Source organism: Alligator sinensis, unplaced genomic scaffold (assembly GCF_000455745.1).
Source record: "Alligator sinensis unplaced genomic scaffold, ASM45574v1 scaffold279_1, whole genome shotgun sequence".
NCBI classification, from domain to species: Eukaryota; Metazoa; Chordata; order Crocodylia; family Alligatoridae; genus Alligator; species Alligator sinensis.
The window spans coordinates 331,858-346,306 of NW_005842434.1; the positions used below are offsets into that span (position 1 = coordinate 331,858).

Genomic DNA, 14,449 nt, shown 5'->3' on the forward strand with positions numbered 1-14,449 from the left:
CCGCTGCCCCGGTGTGGCAGCGGGGCCGCCTCGCCCTCCTTGGCGGGAGGGCAGGGCAGGACAGCGCCAGGCCGGCTGGAGGGGAGATGACAGTGCATCTCAACTCTGGGAGGGGAGCGGGGCCCGCGGGCAGGGCCAGCCGGGGGCATCGAGGTGCCCTTCGCGCTCCCTGCGGTTCCTGCAGTAAAGCCGCTTGACAGGTGGCCGCGTCTCTGGGAAATAACTTCTCAGCGGTTTCTGGTCTAGATGGCAGGTGCTCAGGAAGCCCTATGTACAGAGGGAGCCGTAGGTAGAGATGCGCGAGTCTTGGTGTTCGGCTGCGTCGAGTGCTGAAGAGCCACTGGGGAAAATGCCTGCTGTGGCTGGAGGCTGGCTGGAGAGCAATGTGACCTACTTCCAGTTGGCCTTTTTATGGCTTGAAACACCTGTGGAGAGGCTCTTTCAGCACAGAGTCAGTCCCTGAAGGAGAGAGCTTTGACTGGGAGGTACAGAAATGTTGTAGGAATGCTTCACTTGTTGGCTCGTATTGGGCCGCTTTACATGCATCCTCCTCTTAAACGTCTTGTTAAGACTAGAAATGTGGGGGGAGGGGAAGTAGCTGCCTCCATGGTAAAAGAGCAGTTCTTGGCACCATAGAAATTGGCTGTATGACTTATAGGCATTTTGTAGCATGAATGAATCGCGTCCAAATGGTGAGAGTTGAGATCTGTTTAAGCCTGCCCTCTGTGCAGCAGCCACTACTTAGTCATGCAGACTGTTGTTTTGAGAGCATTTTTGTGGGGAAAACTTTGAGACCTTTAGACTTTGGGGGATAGTATATGTATCCAGGCAAAGTGGGAATAAATTTAGTGTTTTATGGATTCTAAAAAGGTTAAGCAGGTCTCTCAAGAAATGTCCCACTGAGGAATTGATTAGTTCTGTATTCGTTATTTGAAGTACATCATATAGAATGAAAAGGCAGCTGACTTCAACTGTTATCAACAAAAAGTACTGGGGAGTCTGTTGATTACATTGGGTAGCAATGATGGCTAGCTCTTGTAGATTGTGAAACAGAACAAATTTATAAATATCTGTTGCTGTGCACTATTTTAAACAGGGCCTGTTCATATTTGATTTAATATATTAAAGACCCATGTTTTTGAGAGTTTTCCTATTTGTTTTTATATTAGCAATTCATGTCTTGCCTACCTTGTTTTCATCTGGTGATTAGGGTTATTTTAAGTGAAACCTGAATTACTGGGAAGGGAAGTTAACTTTTATCCAGATAGTTAGGAAATGCAAATATTTTTAGCAAACTCCAAATGCCTGAAGAGCTTGGTAGTTAAAGACCTCAGGTCCTCATCCTTTTGAATTACATTTTATAGACCTTGCAATCCACATCTGAGGCATCAAAGCTTCCATCAAATTTGGGGAAGGCTGGATTTGACATTTCTGATGCAGCTAAGGTTGCATAAACACAGGTTAAATTCTTGTTTTTCTTTTATACAGTATAAACAGCCAAAAATTTAAACCCCCCCACTTAATTTCCTTTGTATAGTCGGTGTTTTAAAACTTTTCAGTTTTACTGATATTCCCTAAGCTTGAATCCTGTTACAACACCTACTGACCCTAGAATGGGAGTGAATTTAAGTCAGCCCAGCGTAGGTGACCTAGAACCTTTAATCTTTTCCAGTAGTGCAATAAATCAGGTAGTCTAAATTCCAATAGGTTTTCACATTCAATTTATTTAAAACTATTAGTACATCTCTTTAAAATGGGTGTAAATGTATGTATCTACCCAACCTCTTAGTTTAGCTGCAACCTCTTTTTTTCTATATTCATACAGTGAAGATAACCTTTGTCTCATGCTGTTCTGATCACCTTGTCTTCCCTTCCCTTCAGTTCGCTCTGCTCCCTGTATGCCTTCTATATCAGGTTTATGCAACTTCTTTTCTATCCGACATCTTCAATTTAATCTTGCACCCTTCATTCTGGAATCATTTTATGCATGATCACTACCACTTATCCTGCTTTTTTTTGCTGCCTTGTCTATCTCCATGCTGTCTCTTCTGCCAGGCACACACTATTAAGAGTGTAGCAAGCTTCCTCCTCAAAATGCATCTTTTTCATGAGGCTTGCCAGTAATACTTCTCTTGTTCTTTTCTCCCCAAAATCTCGTGAAGCACTTTATTGTTAACCTGAAAACTCTTTGCTGCACTGTTGTGCATCTTAACTGTATGGCCATCTAGTGCTTTCTTTTAATTAAGTCATCTTTTTCTTATTTTAGGTTATGTTTTATATTGGATGTCAAACTCATTTGTCCCTGCAGCCAGGACAGTGCATGAACAGTGTTAATCCCTGTGGCTGCCAGATCTGCTGTTTCAGTGCAACTGGAACCCAGAGAGTTAATACCACTGCTGCTTGGCTCCCCTTTTCCCCTACAGCCAATTTTAGAAACCAGGGTGACCAAACACCCTTGATTTCAGCAGTGGGTAAGTGTGGGGGTAGTGGGGAGGGGAAATGAGTGATGTTAACGTTCTTGGTTCTGGAGCTGCACTGAAACAGCGGGTCTGGCAGCAGCTATGATGAGCCCTGCAAGATGGATCTGACCCCCCAAGATGCTCACAAGAAGCCCCATGAGGTTGATGACCCATCATCATGGGCTGGCTCTGGCCATGGGCCATGTTTGACCCCGATGTTGTACATAACAATGAGCCCATCATGTGTTGCAGAATACTATCAGGCACGTTGTTAACCACTTTTGAGGTGGCACATAATAATATATTCTGTGGTTTATGCATCTGTAATGCAGCCCCATATATAATATAAAGAGATGTTAAAACAGCTTCTACACAGCAGTAGGATATGAAAAATTGTGCATCTATTTGAAAAGTGGAGAGGATGTAAATTGGCAGAGTGTAGACTCCAGCAATGAATTTGGCCAGGGTGTTAATTGTTAAGAACTTCTTGAAGGAAAAGTGCCATATAATCTTGAATAATTGTAAATGGATGAGATCTTTCATTTGAAAGCCTGCATCTCTCATCTGCACACTGACCCCCTTATAGTTTTTTTGGGGCACTGATGTTATACCAGCTTGGAAAAGATCTTCCAGCATTATCCATTGTCCTGTATTATCCATTGTCTTCTTCAGCAGTCTCTTATTCAATTACTACCAGGTTTGACCTGGCTTATCTTGAAATATAAGACAATGGCTCAGGATTTTATGGCTGTAGTCTACAGATATTAAAGCACAATGAATTTCACTTTTCTGCCAATTCTAAACTAACTTAAGAGGTTAGTGATGAAGATTAAAAAAAACAAACTGAATAACTGGGGGTGAGGAAGGACACTGTGAATCCTTAAGGTGAAGTAGCTTGTGGTTACAGGCCCTAATGGAAAAGTTTCAGTATTATGAATGCATATTATGCTTAAACCAATTGTCTCTGAGCTCTTATACTATCTGAGACATTTGCTGAACAAGTGAAGCTCTCTCGAATTTAGGTCGAAGAGGTGTTGTTGAAATCTTATTTTAATGGGAAATGTTTGAGCTTACAAACATTTAGCTTTGGGTTTTAGCAGTACCTGTGTGTATTTGTAGCTAAACTTTCAGAGCTTGGTTCACGTTTGACTTTTTTTTTAACCTACCTATGTCAGTCCACATGGGATGGAAAAAAAACACGTTGCATTGTTCTGCTGCTGTTTTCTTTGAATTATGTGCTGCAGTATTGGGGTATTTCAGTTGCTAGAAAGTATTGACTGGCATTGAGGTACTATCTGAATGTTGGATAAAATGGTGTGAAATGTTAATTTTTTTATGGTCTATAAATATTTACTTATAGTAGGGAGGAGTAATAATTAAAAACATCTTTGCTTGCTTAGGAACTAAGGGAAAAAAGAATGCAAAACTGACATCAGAACTTCCTTTGGAGACACCAATAAGTAGACCCTTGGAAAAGACAATGCATTGATGAGACTTCATGAGCAAAGAATAGACCCAGATGATCCCTCTGAAGGGGCACTGTCAAGGTTGGTAGAACAGAAATTTGACCTGTCTCTTCTTTCTTTCGATAAAATCCATACAAATAACTTTCCAAATAAACACTGAGATGTCTCTGTTTCATAGAAAACAGTACCCTCAATCATGATATGGCCCCCAACAATACTGTTTATATATTGCAGTTGCATAGGCAGCCCTTCTGTAACAGTTTCAGGCTTCCGCTTATTAAAAAAAATATAGGGAGTAGGAGGAAGTAGGAAGATAAGGGATTTAGAGTTCCAGAGATGAGCCAAAATTACTTGGATAGTGCCTACCAGCCTTTGAAAAACTAACTGCTTGGAATGAGAAGACTATATAGTTTTATTTCTGGAATCAAGGAAAGTTAATCAAAAAGCTTGCCATTTCCTTGATATATTATCATCATTTATCTATTGGCTAGTTTGTAATCAAATTAACTAATATTTTGGGGGCTAAGGAAAGAGCTATTTGCTGCTTTAGGGAGCTCTGCAGTAGAAAAAAGTAGTTGGCTGCATTTACTGTCAAAATGGATTTATTTCAATGTGCCTATTTGGTGCGAGTGGAAATAAAATGCCTAATGCTCAAAATTGGCAAAAATAGAATGCCAGCGGGAATAATATGGAATGGGTGGAGCAATTTTTTTTTAAGTCTAATGCTCATCTTTCTCCACTGCAATATTTGAAAATATGATGAGAACTGCTCTGTAGAACTCTGCAAACTCTTATTCTGCTGAATGTTGTCTGTTATGACTTGTCTATACACTATTTTGTACTAGTACATGTTGAGTATAGGATCAAAGTACATAAATGCAGTACAGGAAGTAATTGGTATTGGAGCTACAGCCTGAAGCATAAGTTTCTGCTGGAGACTATCAGTGCCGGGGTTCTTAGATTTTCATAGTGTGGATCACATCTTACTAGAGTCATAGGGTGCACTTTATTTCTTCCATGGGAAAGCTCATGCTTATACCCCAGTATCTGCATGCACTAGTTGGTTCCCCAGAAGTCTTGAGGGTACCATGCATTAGCGGGGGGTAAATGTTTTTATACAGATGAAATGATCTAGGGCATGATGAGAACCATGGTTTGGTCCTTGACTGCAAGAAAAAGAATGGTAGAATTGGTTAACCTTAAAAGTCGGGGGGCTCTATCGTGAGGAGTCTGCTGCTCAAATGTCTCCAGATTTGGAAAACTAATCCTGCCCTGTACTTCCAAAGAGTCTTTTATTCCTTGTCCTCTTATCCAGTGAAACATTCTATCTGATGCTTTGTTAATTTTGGACCAAAATCTAAAAAAACAAAACAATCCACACATAATGGGGACCTAACATAAGTCCTTTTGCAGGATGATTGCTGGTAATGTTTATTATAGTAGTGCCTAAGGACCAACTAAAAATAGTGCTAGGACCCTGCTGTGTAGCATGGTAGGTGATTCCTGTCCCAAAGTGTTTTATGATCAAAATAGGCAAAACAGGCACAGGGCAAGTGGTGGATGCACATGTAAAGTGAACAATATCTTAGTAGCAAACAGGTCCCTAACGTTTTAAGAAGGGGTTTGTGGGGAAAAAGGGAGACTGGGGCAAGCTTGGAGTGAGATGAGTTGAGAGAGCGAGAGCTAGAAAGAGAGTGAGCAAGTGATCAAAAAAACAGTCGGAACAGGAGAGAAAATCCAGTTAGAACTACAGAAACTTTGAATGTTTAGCAGTCTCGGCTTTCATTCCTTTTGCAGCAGATTTGTAAAAGTTGGATTCTGCTTCCCTCTGCAATTTTCCTTCAAGGCCCCATGCTGGGGGTCCTGGCCCACTTTTCACACAGGCTTGAAATCTTGGAAAATCTATTGAATTAGGTTAGACATGTCTGAGAATCCACTTTATTTTCAGTAAAAACAGAGTTTTGTAGAGCAAAACATCCTTTACTATAAAACTTTAGTTTTGTACTTCTACCAATTCAGTGACATTTCAAATTAACATTTTTTCTTGGGCTATTTCAAAAACTATGTTTTGACCTAGTATGTTTTAATGGCCCAGTTAAAGGCAGAAAATAGGACTTGAATGTTGGTATGGTTTTATCTGTAGCAGTGTAACTATAATAAAGCACTGAACGAAAAGGGAAAGCTATTTTTTGTGGCTGTTTTCAATTAATCTTTTGTGTCTTGAAACATTCTTATATATTATTTGGTGCATTTTAGTGGAGTACATTTCCAGCTTATAAATACACTAAAGCTTGCTATGATAAAATAAATGTGTGCTTGCTTGCTTGTTTGCTTTTTTTATATTATTAGCTTTTTGGTTTCTTATGCTCCAAAATTCAGAAGGTCTTCGTTTACCTTGTTGGTAAAGTGTTTTGGTGGACTGAGAGTTTTAGGTAAATAAATGAGTTATTTAAAGTAGAATATAAAGCAGTCATGCTGATGCTACTGGAATAAATAAAATGAAAAAGAATAGCTAATAAACACTTAAAGTAGATCCTACTTTGTCAAGTGCTTTTCTTTTCTGTGACATTCTGCACTTACTGTCTTACTGCACTTACATTTTGTCAAATAGGTTTAAGCATCATCAGTCCCATTCTTAGCAAAAACAAAAGAAACCCCCTTTGTTCAGCAGAGGGACCAGGATTGTAATAGATGTGCCTTGATTTGACTTCTTTAGAGAGCAGGTGTATTGCCCAGGCAAGAACAATGAAGACTTCATTGCTATTGATAACAGTACAACTTCTTTTGGAACAAGACTTTATCTAATAAGTAGAAGTTAGATGCAGTGAAGTAGGCAGATGCCATTTAGATCTCATGCAAAGCCTAAATCTTTAGTGACTTGGTGAATTAGAGTGTTCTGGCAGGCAAAGTAGGAGGAGAGCAGTGTATGTATGCCCATTTGATGTATTTTTTTTATTGGCATTCTCACTTAATCTGAGGTTTCAGTAACAATTGCGTGCTTCTTTCTGTAATAAAACTGTCTCTGCAGATCCTTGTAGAAACTGCTCATAGTGGTTTATGAGGAAAGACATGCGACTCCTAGGGTTTTGCAGCGGCTCTGTTCTGAATTCTAGTTACTTGCAGATGACTCTTACTGCAGACAGTTATTGTCAGATGGGTGTGGCTGAACGCAAGCATAGACTAGGATGACCTGCATTTAGAACAGTTAAAAAAAATCCTGATTAAAATGTTTTTCAAGTAGATCTAATTGACATGACAGTTAAAACGTTTCCAGCTGCTCATAGGATTTCCTGCTTGGAACACCGAAGCTTGCTACTTTGCACAAAAAAAAGAAAGTGTCTGTTATTTTACAGATGAGGAAAGTGAGGCACTAACACTATTACTTGTTTAAAACAGCCCAGTAAACTAGTGGTAGTGCCAAGAATAAACCATGGGTCTCTATAGTCCTAGACTCTACCTTGTAAACCAAAAATGGGAGTTGCAGGTGCATTTGTCAAGCATTCATTCTAAGCTCTAAATTTAGTTGGCACATGCACGTGTTGTATGCTATAACATAATTTTATGCATTGTACAAAACAAAGGGTACATCTGATGTCTTGTCCTTTTTATCCTAAGGTTGGGTTTTTTTTGTTTTGGTGGGTTGAGTTTTTATTTGTTTTGTATCTTTGTTTTCAATACACCTTAGCTCAGGTTCACAGTTGGGAGGAGAAAAGTGCTTGTTGAAGGATTTGAAACTTAGTTTAAGCTTGTTTCCATAAAAATGGGACTGTGTCTCTAAGGAAAGCCCTCATTGTCCTTTTTGATTTCACTCAATATCTCTTTGGCCTCTGACGTGTTATTTAAGGGGAATTGTATTTGAGGTGTGATAATACAGTGAATGAGCCACAAAGTTGTTCCGCATACAACTTTGTGGCTCATTCATATCTTAAATTGGCCATGTGGCCAGTTGGGGCTGGCCCATGATAGACCCTTAACTGAAGCCATTGGAACCCAGTGCTCATAACTGTTACCATGTTTGAGGGGCAGCAGGTTACTCTTTTCATGGCCTAGAGGAGAGATCAATGCCATCAACTGTTTCATGTCCTGTTCTGAAGTCTACCCTGGTTATACTGACAGTGTCTAAGTGAAGTTGAGGGTGATCTTTGCAAGCTTCTCCCTTGATTGAGAATGGGAGCTGTAATATAAAATACCAGTTCCTTCATTAATAGTTCAGAATGTGTTATTTAGGGAGGTGATGCATCTTTTCTTCTCAAAGGGCATATATATTTCAAGGGCACAGATTCTCTGTTTGCTCTCTGACAAAGGTGTGAATTAGGATTGCATGTTGTGGATCTTTCCTTTCAGTGCATTTGCACCTTCCTGTCCGTCCAGTTGCATCTGTTCTCACATGCATGGGGTGCTTGTTATCCTGGTATTTCTTTGAAGAAGTCTTTGAGTAGTTTCCTGACAAGTACTCTGGGAGTTTTCTGTGGTGTTAGGTTTGGATTCCGGAATTGAGTGACTCATTGCACTCCATTGACTCGGTTTCTTTGGGTGTTACTCTTTTACAGTACCATGGCTGGCAGTTTCCCTAGTACTTCTCTTGCAGAAAAATCCTGAGTAACTTTAAATAAAAAGAGATATATAGTGAAGCATATGGGGAGTCTTTGCACTGACTTCAGTGATATCAAAATTTGGTACTTGGTTTTTAACAAGGAAATGAACCAACTATTCAGTAGCATCTGGTATGCAATGCTTGAAACTTGACTGTTGTGGTGTTGTAGAATCAGAACAGTGAGGATTTTCTTCCTGCATTTCACTTGTTTTGAAATGATCTCTTTTAATGCTTAAGTTTTTAGTTGTTGTGTATTCTGGTGGGGTATGAGTAACTACTAGAAGTTACAGTTTGACTTATTTAAACCTAAGTTAATGATATTGGGAGAAAGATCTATAAGTATAGAAAATAAAAATAGCAGTGGACTCTTCAGGCTCAAGAACTTCACTAGTGATTATGAATTTGACCATTACATAAAATAGTCAGCTACCAGTATATTAAATATTACAAGTGCTTAGTGAGTTGCTGAGTACCTATATCCCTATGTAGGCTTCTAAATAAAGTGTCCTGATCTCTCTCTCTCTCTCTCTCTCTCTCTCTCTCTCTCTCGTTGAATATTTATAGCTCTGGGTACTTCAGTTTAAAAGCTTAAATAAGGTATTTAGATATCAAGTTTGAAACTCTAGTTAAAATATGAATGTTAATAACTTTATATTTTTATTTGGTACAATGCATTATTAATCCATTCCAAATACTTAATCTTGGCTTATTATTTTAATTGCTGTTGTTTTTATATTTAGTTATTAGTCTCTTTTAAAGGAATAATGTGAATTCCTTTACTTCATCATACCCATTTCTAAATGAGATTTTTATGCTTCTAATTTTATAGTCAGTGCAGTAAAACACTGATGTGGGGAGTGCATATTCATCTCAGTTTCTGGTATATTTTAACATTTGGCACAAAACAGTTATCTTGTGATAGGAAGTTATTTTGGCATTACTTTGACTCTTCTCTTTTACCTTTTAACAAATATACTGCTGCTTAAATGCTTGTTGAATTGCCAGTTTTTCATACTGTAACTTGAAACAACTAATCTTTCTAAGATACAGCTTCCTTAAAGTGTTTGTTCATTTTCCATATTTAAGGAAAATCAGTTATCCAGTTTTTAGCAGAGAATTTAAGCATTAAAATCCTTCTACCCTTCTTTTCAGTAAACTGTTAAAATTATTTCTCTTTATATTGCATTTAAAGTAAATTATATAAAAAATGCTTGTTGGCTTGATTTTTTTTCCCCCTGCCAGATGCCAGTCACAGCTGCATAATTTTAGTCACAAACCAATCTCTTTAAAGAACTCATTTGTTGGATGACTGCAGGAGAATTCTGTAATGCTTGTGTTAAATTTTATTTGGAAGAATGACTTGTGTTATAGGTAACGTGAATATATCCTAGAAGTAATTTTATCTCTCTCCTTTTATTTTAGATATGTTTGTCAGTGACAATGGATTATTTATTTTCAACAGACACTCTTATATGAGAAGGTTGCAATTCCAAACAGTTTAAGCATTCTTCCTTCTCCTGGAACAGTATGGCAGGCTTCAAACGAGGGTATGATGGGAAAATTGCTGGATTGTATGATTTGGATAAAACCTTGGGAAGAGGCCATTTTGCTGTGGTCAAACTTGCTCGACATGTCTTCACAGGTGAAAAAGTAGCAGTGAAAGTAATTGACAAGACCAAACTGGACACTTTAGCCACTGGGCATCTTTTCCAAGAAGTTAGATGCATGAAACTAGTGCAGCATCCGAATATTGTACGCTTGTATGAAGTAATTGACACCCAGACCAAACTTTATCTTATCTTAGAACTTGGTGATGGAGGAGATATGTTTGATTACATCATGAAACATGAGGAGGGTCTTAATGAGGAACTGGCTAAGAAATATTTTGCTCAGATAGTTCATGCCATATCTTACTGCCATAAGCTACATGTAGTTCACAGAGACTTAAAACCAGAGAACGTGGTCTTTTTTGAAAAACAAGGACTTGTGAAATTGACTGACTTTGGCTTCAGCAACAAATTTCAACCTGGGAAGAAGCTCACAACAAGTTGTGGATCTCTTGCCTATTCTGCTCCTGAAATTTTACTTGGGGATGAATATGATGCACCGGCAGTGGGTAAGTTACCGTGTTGTTAAGTTTAAACAGTAATCTTGACTTGCATATTTGGATATTGTATCAGTTGTTTTCCCTTTCAAGATAATTCCATGGTTGGAAGCTGAGTAATCAGCAAGAAGTATTATAGTAAGCCTACAATCACCTGTGAGTCAAGGTTGCAACAGCTTTATTTGAAGGAGATAATATTCAGCCTGCTCAAGAACTTTCAAAGCTGGTCTTAAATCTTCTATATTTTTATATCAAATATTAAAAATGAAAACATGCAGTGTATTATAACAATTTACCAGTAGTAAGATGGATGCAGTATATCTCTTGTGTATCTGTATAAACAAAACACAGCCTCCTTTGTGGGACCAGAAAGGCGATAGTTTAAGATCTCATGGAACAGAAGAGCATCATTATCTTAGTATTGGAAATAGCACATCTGGAGGTGAAGCACGTTTATAGGGTGACTGAGTTGACCTAAGGGGAAGTAGTAACTCATCTAGTTCATGAGATTTGTGACTCGGCTGTAAAAGGTAGAGAGCCGACAAAAGGTTCACTACCAAAAAAAATAAAATGAAAACTAATTGTGCCAACAACCAAAATATAGAGCTGCTTTCCTTTTAGCTTCTGTAGACCGTACCTACAATATATATAGGCCAGGGGTTGGGAACCTTTTAGGAGTGGCAGGCTGAAATAGTGCAACTTGGGCCAGGGTTGGCCAGCAATTGTAAACCAACTGCCTCCCCTGCTGCCTAGTTGCAGCTGAAATGCTTGCAACCCAATGGCTGCTAAATGTAGTTAGTGCCCATGCTAAGCACGCTAGACGTAGCCTGTGGGCTGTAGGTTGCCAACTCCAAGTAGACTGATAGATTTAAGAATTCTCTTTTTTTTTAAAGTTAATTCTTCTCATACATGTGCAAGTTTGGCACGTTTGGAAAATAACGACTATACCATTGATTTTGGTAGCTGTATACCAAAGTCAGTGGTCAAAGCTGTATACCATCTGAGGTCCATTACTGGGGTCAGGTTGAGAGCATGGACAAATGATCAAACTGCAGCAAGTTACAAGGGGCTGAGCATGCAAGTCTTCTGTAGTAAATGTTTGCTGTTGACTTTCAGTAAGTAAAAGCTAAAGACTGAGATGAAGTTTCCTAATCTTAACTTTTATTTAAATAGGGCAGGAGCTGTCAGAGCATTACTGCAGAGCTGATCCTTGCCCTACCCCAGTTAATTCTTTTTAATTTGGTCACTTGTGCATATCCATCCATTAGCACAATTACCTGCCACTCAATTTTGTAGCATATTACTGTACAACTGGGCAAGCATCTGAAAAAAAGAAAAGCTTCAGTGGATGTACTATCCTACGACAGTCTGCAATACCTTTTACTGTGGTCAAATGCCTCTTGTACTAGCCATGCAATTACCCATTCCTTTATTTTGTTTTCATATCACATAGTAGAACTTCACAGTCTTGCATGTACTCAAGGTTTTTTCAGGGTTGTGTTTCTGGTGGTGATAGCTAACAAAATATTTAAAGCTGCTTTGTTTCAGGCTTTTAATAATGTTTTGCCTCTTGTTATTGCTTAAGACATTGTATGTTGCTCCTGGATAAAGGAGCAGATCTTAGGGTGTGGGGTGAGGTAGTTCTCTTAATCTGAGATCTCAGATTTCTTCGTAAGAAGATCTAAATACAAAACTTGACTTTCAGTCTTTTTTTTCTAGTTTTGAATGTAGGTGTTTATTGTACTTTCCAGTCTCTTCTGTACCATATTTAAACAATCTGTTGACTAGTAAAGGTGGGTCTTAAGACATTTAGTTTTAAGAAAAGTAGCGATTTTTTTTTTTTTTTTTTTTAAAGCATATCCATATCAATAGCAAACTTCAGGGTAGCCCAGTTATTGGTTTCAGTCTCTTCCATCTTAGAGTTAATATCAAGATGCTCTTAAAGTTAAGCTTGTCTTCAGTTTTGGTAGCTGTACCTAGCAGTTGATGACTTGAGCTAGTCATGCCTTTGGCCAAGTGATTTAGGACAAGTCACAGCCATATCTTTTTTTTTTTTTTTTTAATTTAAAAAACAGGTTCTTTGTTTGGATTCTTCTATGGTATCACAGAAGTTCAGGTAGTTCTGCCTATTACCCTTATCAAAGCAAATCAAATGAAAATAACCTTGTCCTTTCAGTTCAGCCCTGAAGGTTTCTTCTGCTTCTTCCTGAAGCAATACCTTCCTTCAGCCTCTTTCTCCCACTCTCAGCTACAGCCTGTTTTAAATGCTCCCACCTGGGGATTCATCATTCCCCCGCCCCCCCCCCCCCAAAAAAAAAAAAAAAAAAAAATCTGCACGTCATTGCCATGCAGAGCTAGCAGCCCCCTCTGTGTCCTTAAAGGGTCTCTTGATCCTGTCAAAATGATGAACTAAGTTCTTCTGTGCGTTAAGAGTTTCTAGAAGTACAGTTTTAGTGCCTACCTAGGAATTCACATTTTGTAGAAAGTCTGTTGCTTGGCTCTTGTTGAGTCCAGTCTTTCTGTCACATGATATGAGAGAGCCTCACTACAAAGGAATGGGGAAGAAGCTGAAGTTTTGGGACTACAACTTGTTGCAGGTGTTAAGAGGAAAGAAATAAGATCAGAAAGTGTCTTTGGGAATTGAGAAGATGGTGGCAGCAGTAAAAGAGACTAGGATGCTTTTATGATGGGGAAAAATTAATATGCTTAAACCAAGAAGGGATACATTGCTAAGGTTATGGGAAGGAGAGAAAGACATGAGGCAGAGATTGAGAGTGAGCCTGAAATATTTGCAGGTGTGGATATGACACAGCTTGTAAGATGCATGCATTGGTAGGACACAGCTTTCAGATAATAGAAAATCTTAGAAAATAAAGGTTGGAAGGAACCTCAGGAGGTCACCTAGTCCAACTCTCTGCTCAGAGCAGGACCAAGATGGATGCACGGTGCAATTTTGTTATAACCACTTCTGATTGTGCTGGCAGTTTTAATCCTAGAACTTCATTGTAGGAGGTTATATTGCTTTCACATGTATAGCCATCTGTTCTGTTGTAGGCCTATTGCAATTTATCAAATAACTTCTTGACTGCTATTGAATAAACAATCTGTCATGGTGGTTCACAATAGTTGACTTCAAATTCACCCAAAAGTAGAAATAAATTGATTAAAAAGGGCTATTGGAGTTTGTTTTAGACTAAGCCAGAACTGTTCCAGGTTTGTTGGGTTTAAAAATATAGTGGGTTTTGGGGGGATTTTTGAAGGGAAAAAAACCCAGAGTGTGAAATCAGTGTAATTGCAATCTTCATAAAATTTCTAGGCAGGGTAGCCTGGCTTGAGAGCATATTGTTCAAGATATTCCCATACTTTGATCATCAGAAGAGATATGATGGTTTCTCAGTATTGTGTTTTGGAAGATAAACATTTCTCTGCTTATCGTCTTGAAGTATATTCCAAATGTGAAATAAGAGAACTTTAAATTGTGACATTGATGATCTGAGGTAGCTTGCACTTAAAAATGGTCCAAACTCTACCTGAAAGCAGATAAAAACAGGCTTCATGTCTCATTTTATAAATGCTGCAGTCCCGCATTTATGTCCCACTTCACACATCAAAGGAATGCTGGCTACTTGACTAGCCTTGAGAACTTTTTCTTAACAGCTGTGTGAGGGGTAGTAGGTCAAGCTGAGGCAGATAGGGAACCTAAGAAAGTAGTGAGCAGAGCAAGCAGACAGGGTGGATAGAAGAAAGCTGAATCTCTTGGGAAACTTGGGCAGGATATTACTCTTCCTCCTCCTTTCCCCCCCCCCCCCCCTTCAATTTCTTTTTT

General features: G+C 38.7%; 1 protein-coding gene across 4 annotated transcripts in view; it reads left to right on the forward strand.

Annotated features, from left to right (window-relative positions):
• Window positions 1-14,449, forward strand: part of SNRK (SNF related kinase) — a 65,424-nt gene that overhangs the window by 3,070 nt on the left and 47,905 nt on the right. For 3 of the 4 annotated variants that reach the window (XM_006030270.3, XM_006030269.3, XM_006030271.3), the window contains exons 2-3: window positions 3,860-4,006; window positions 9,942-10,635. In XM_006030270.3, coding sequence (XP_006030332.1) covers window positions 10,047-10,635 — 589 coding nt within the window. In that variant the 5' untranslated portion in view covers window positions 3,860-4,006; window positions 9,942-10,046. Of the gene's footprint in view, window positions 1-117; window positions 486-3,859; window positions 4,007-9,941; window positions 10,636-14,449 lie in introns of those variants that run through there. The other variant, XM_006030272.3, reaches the window with a different exon arrangement.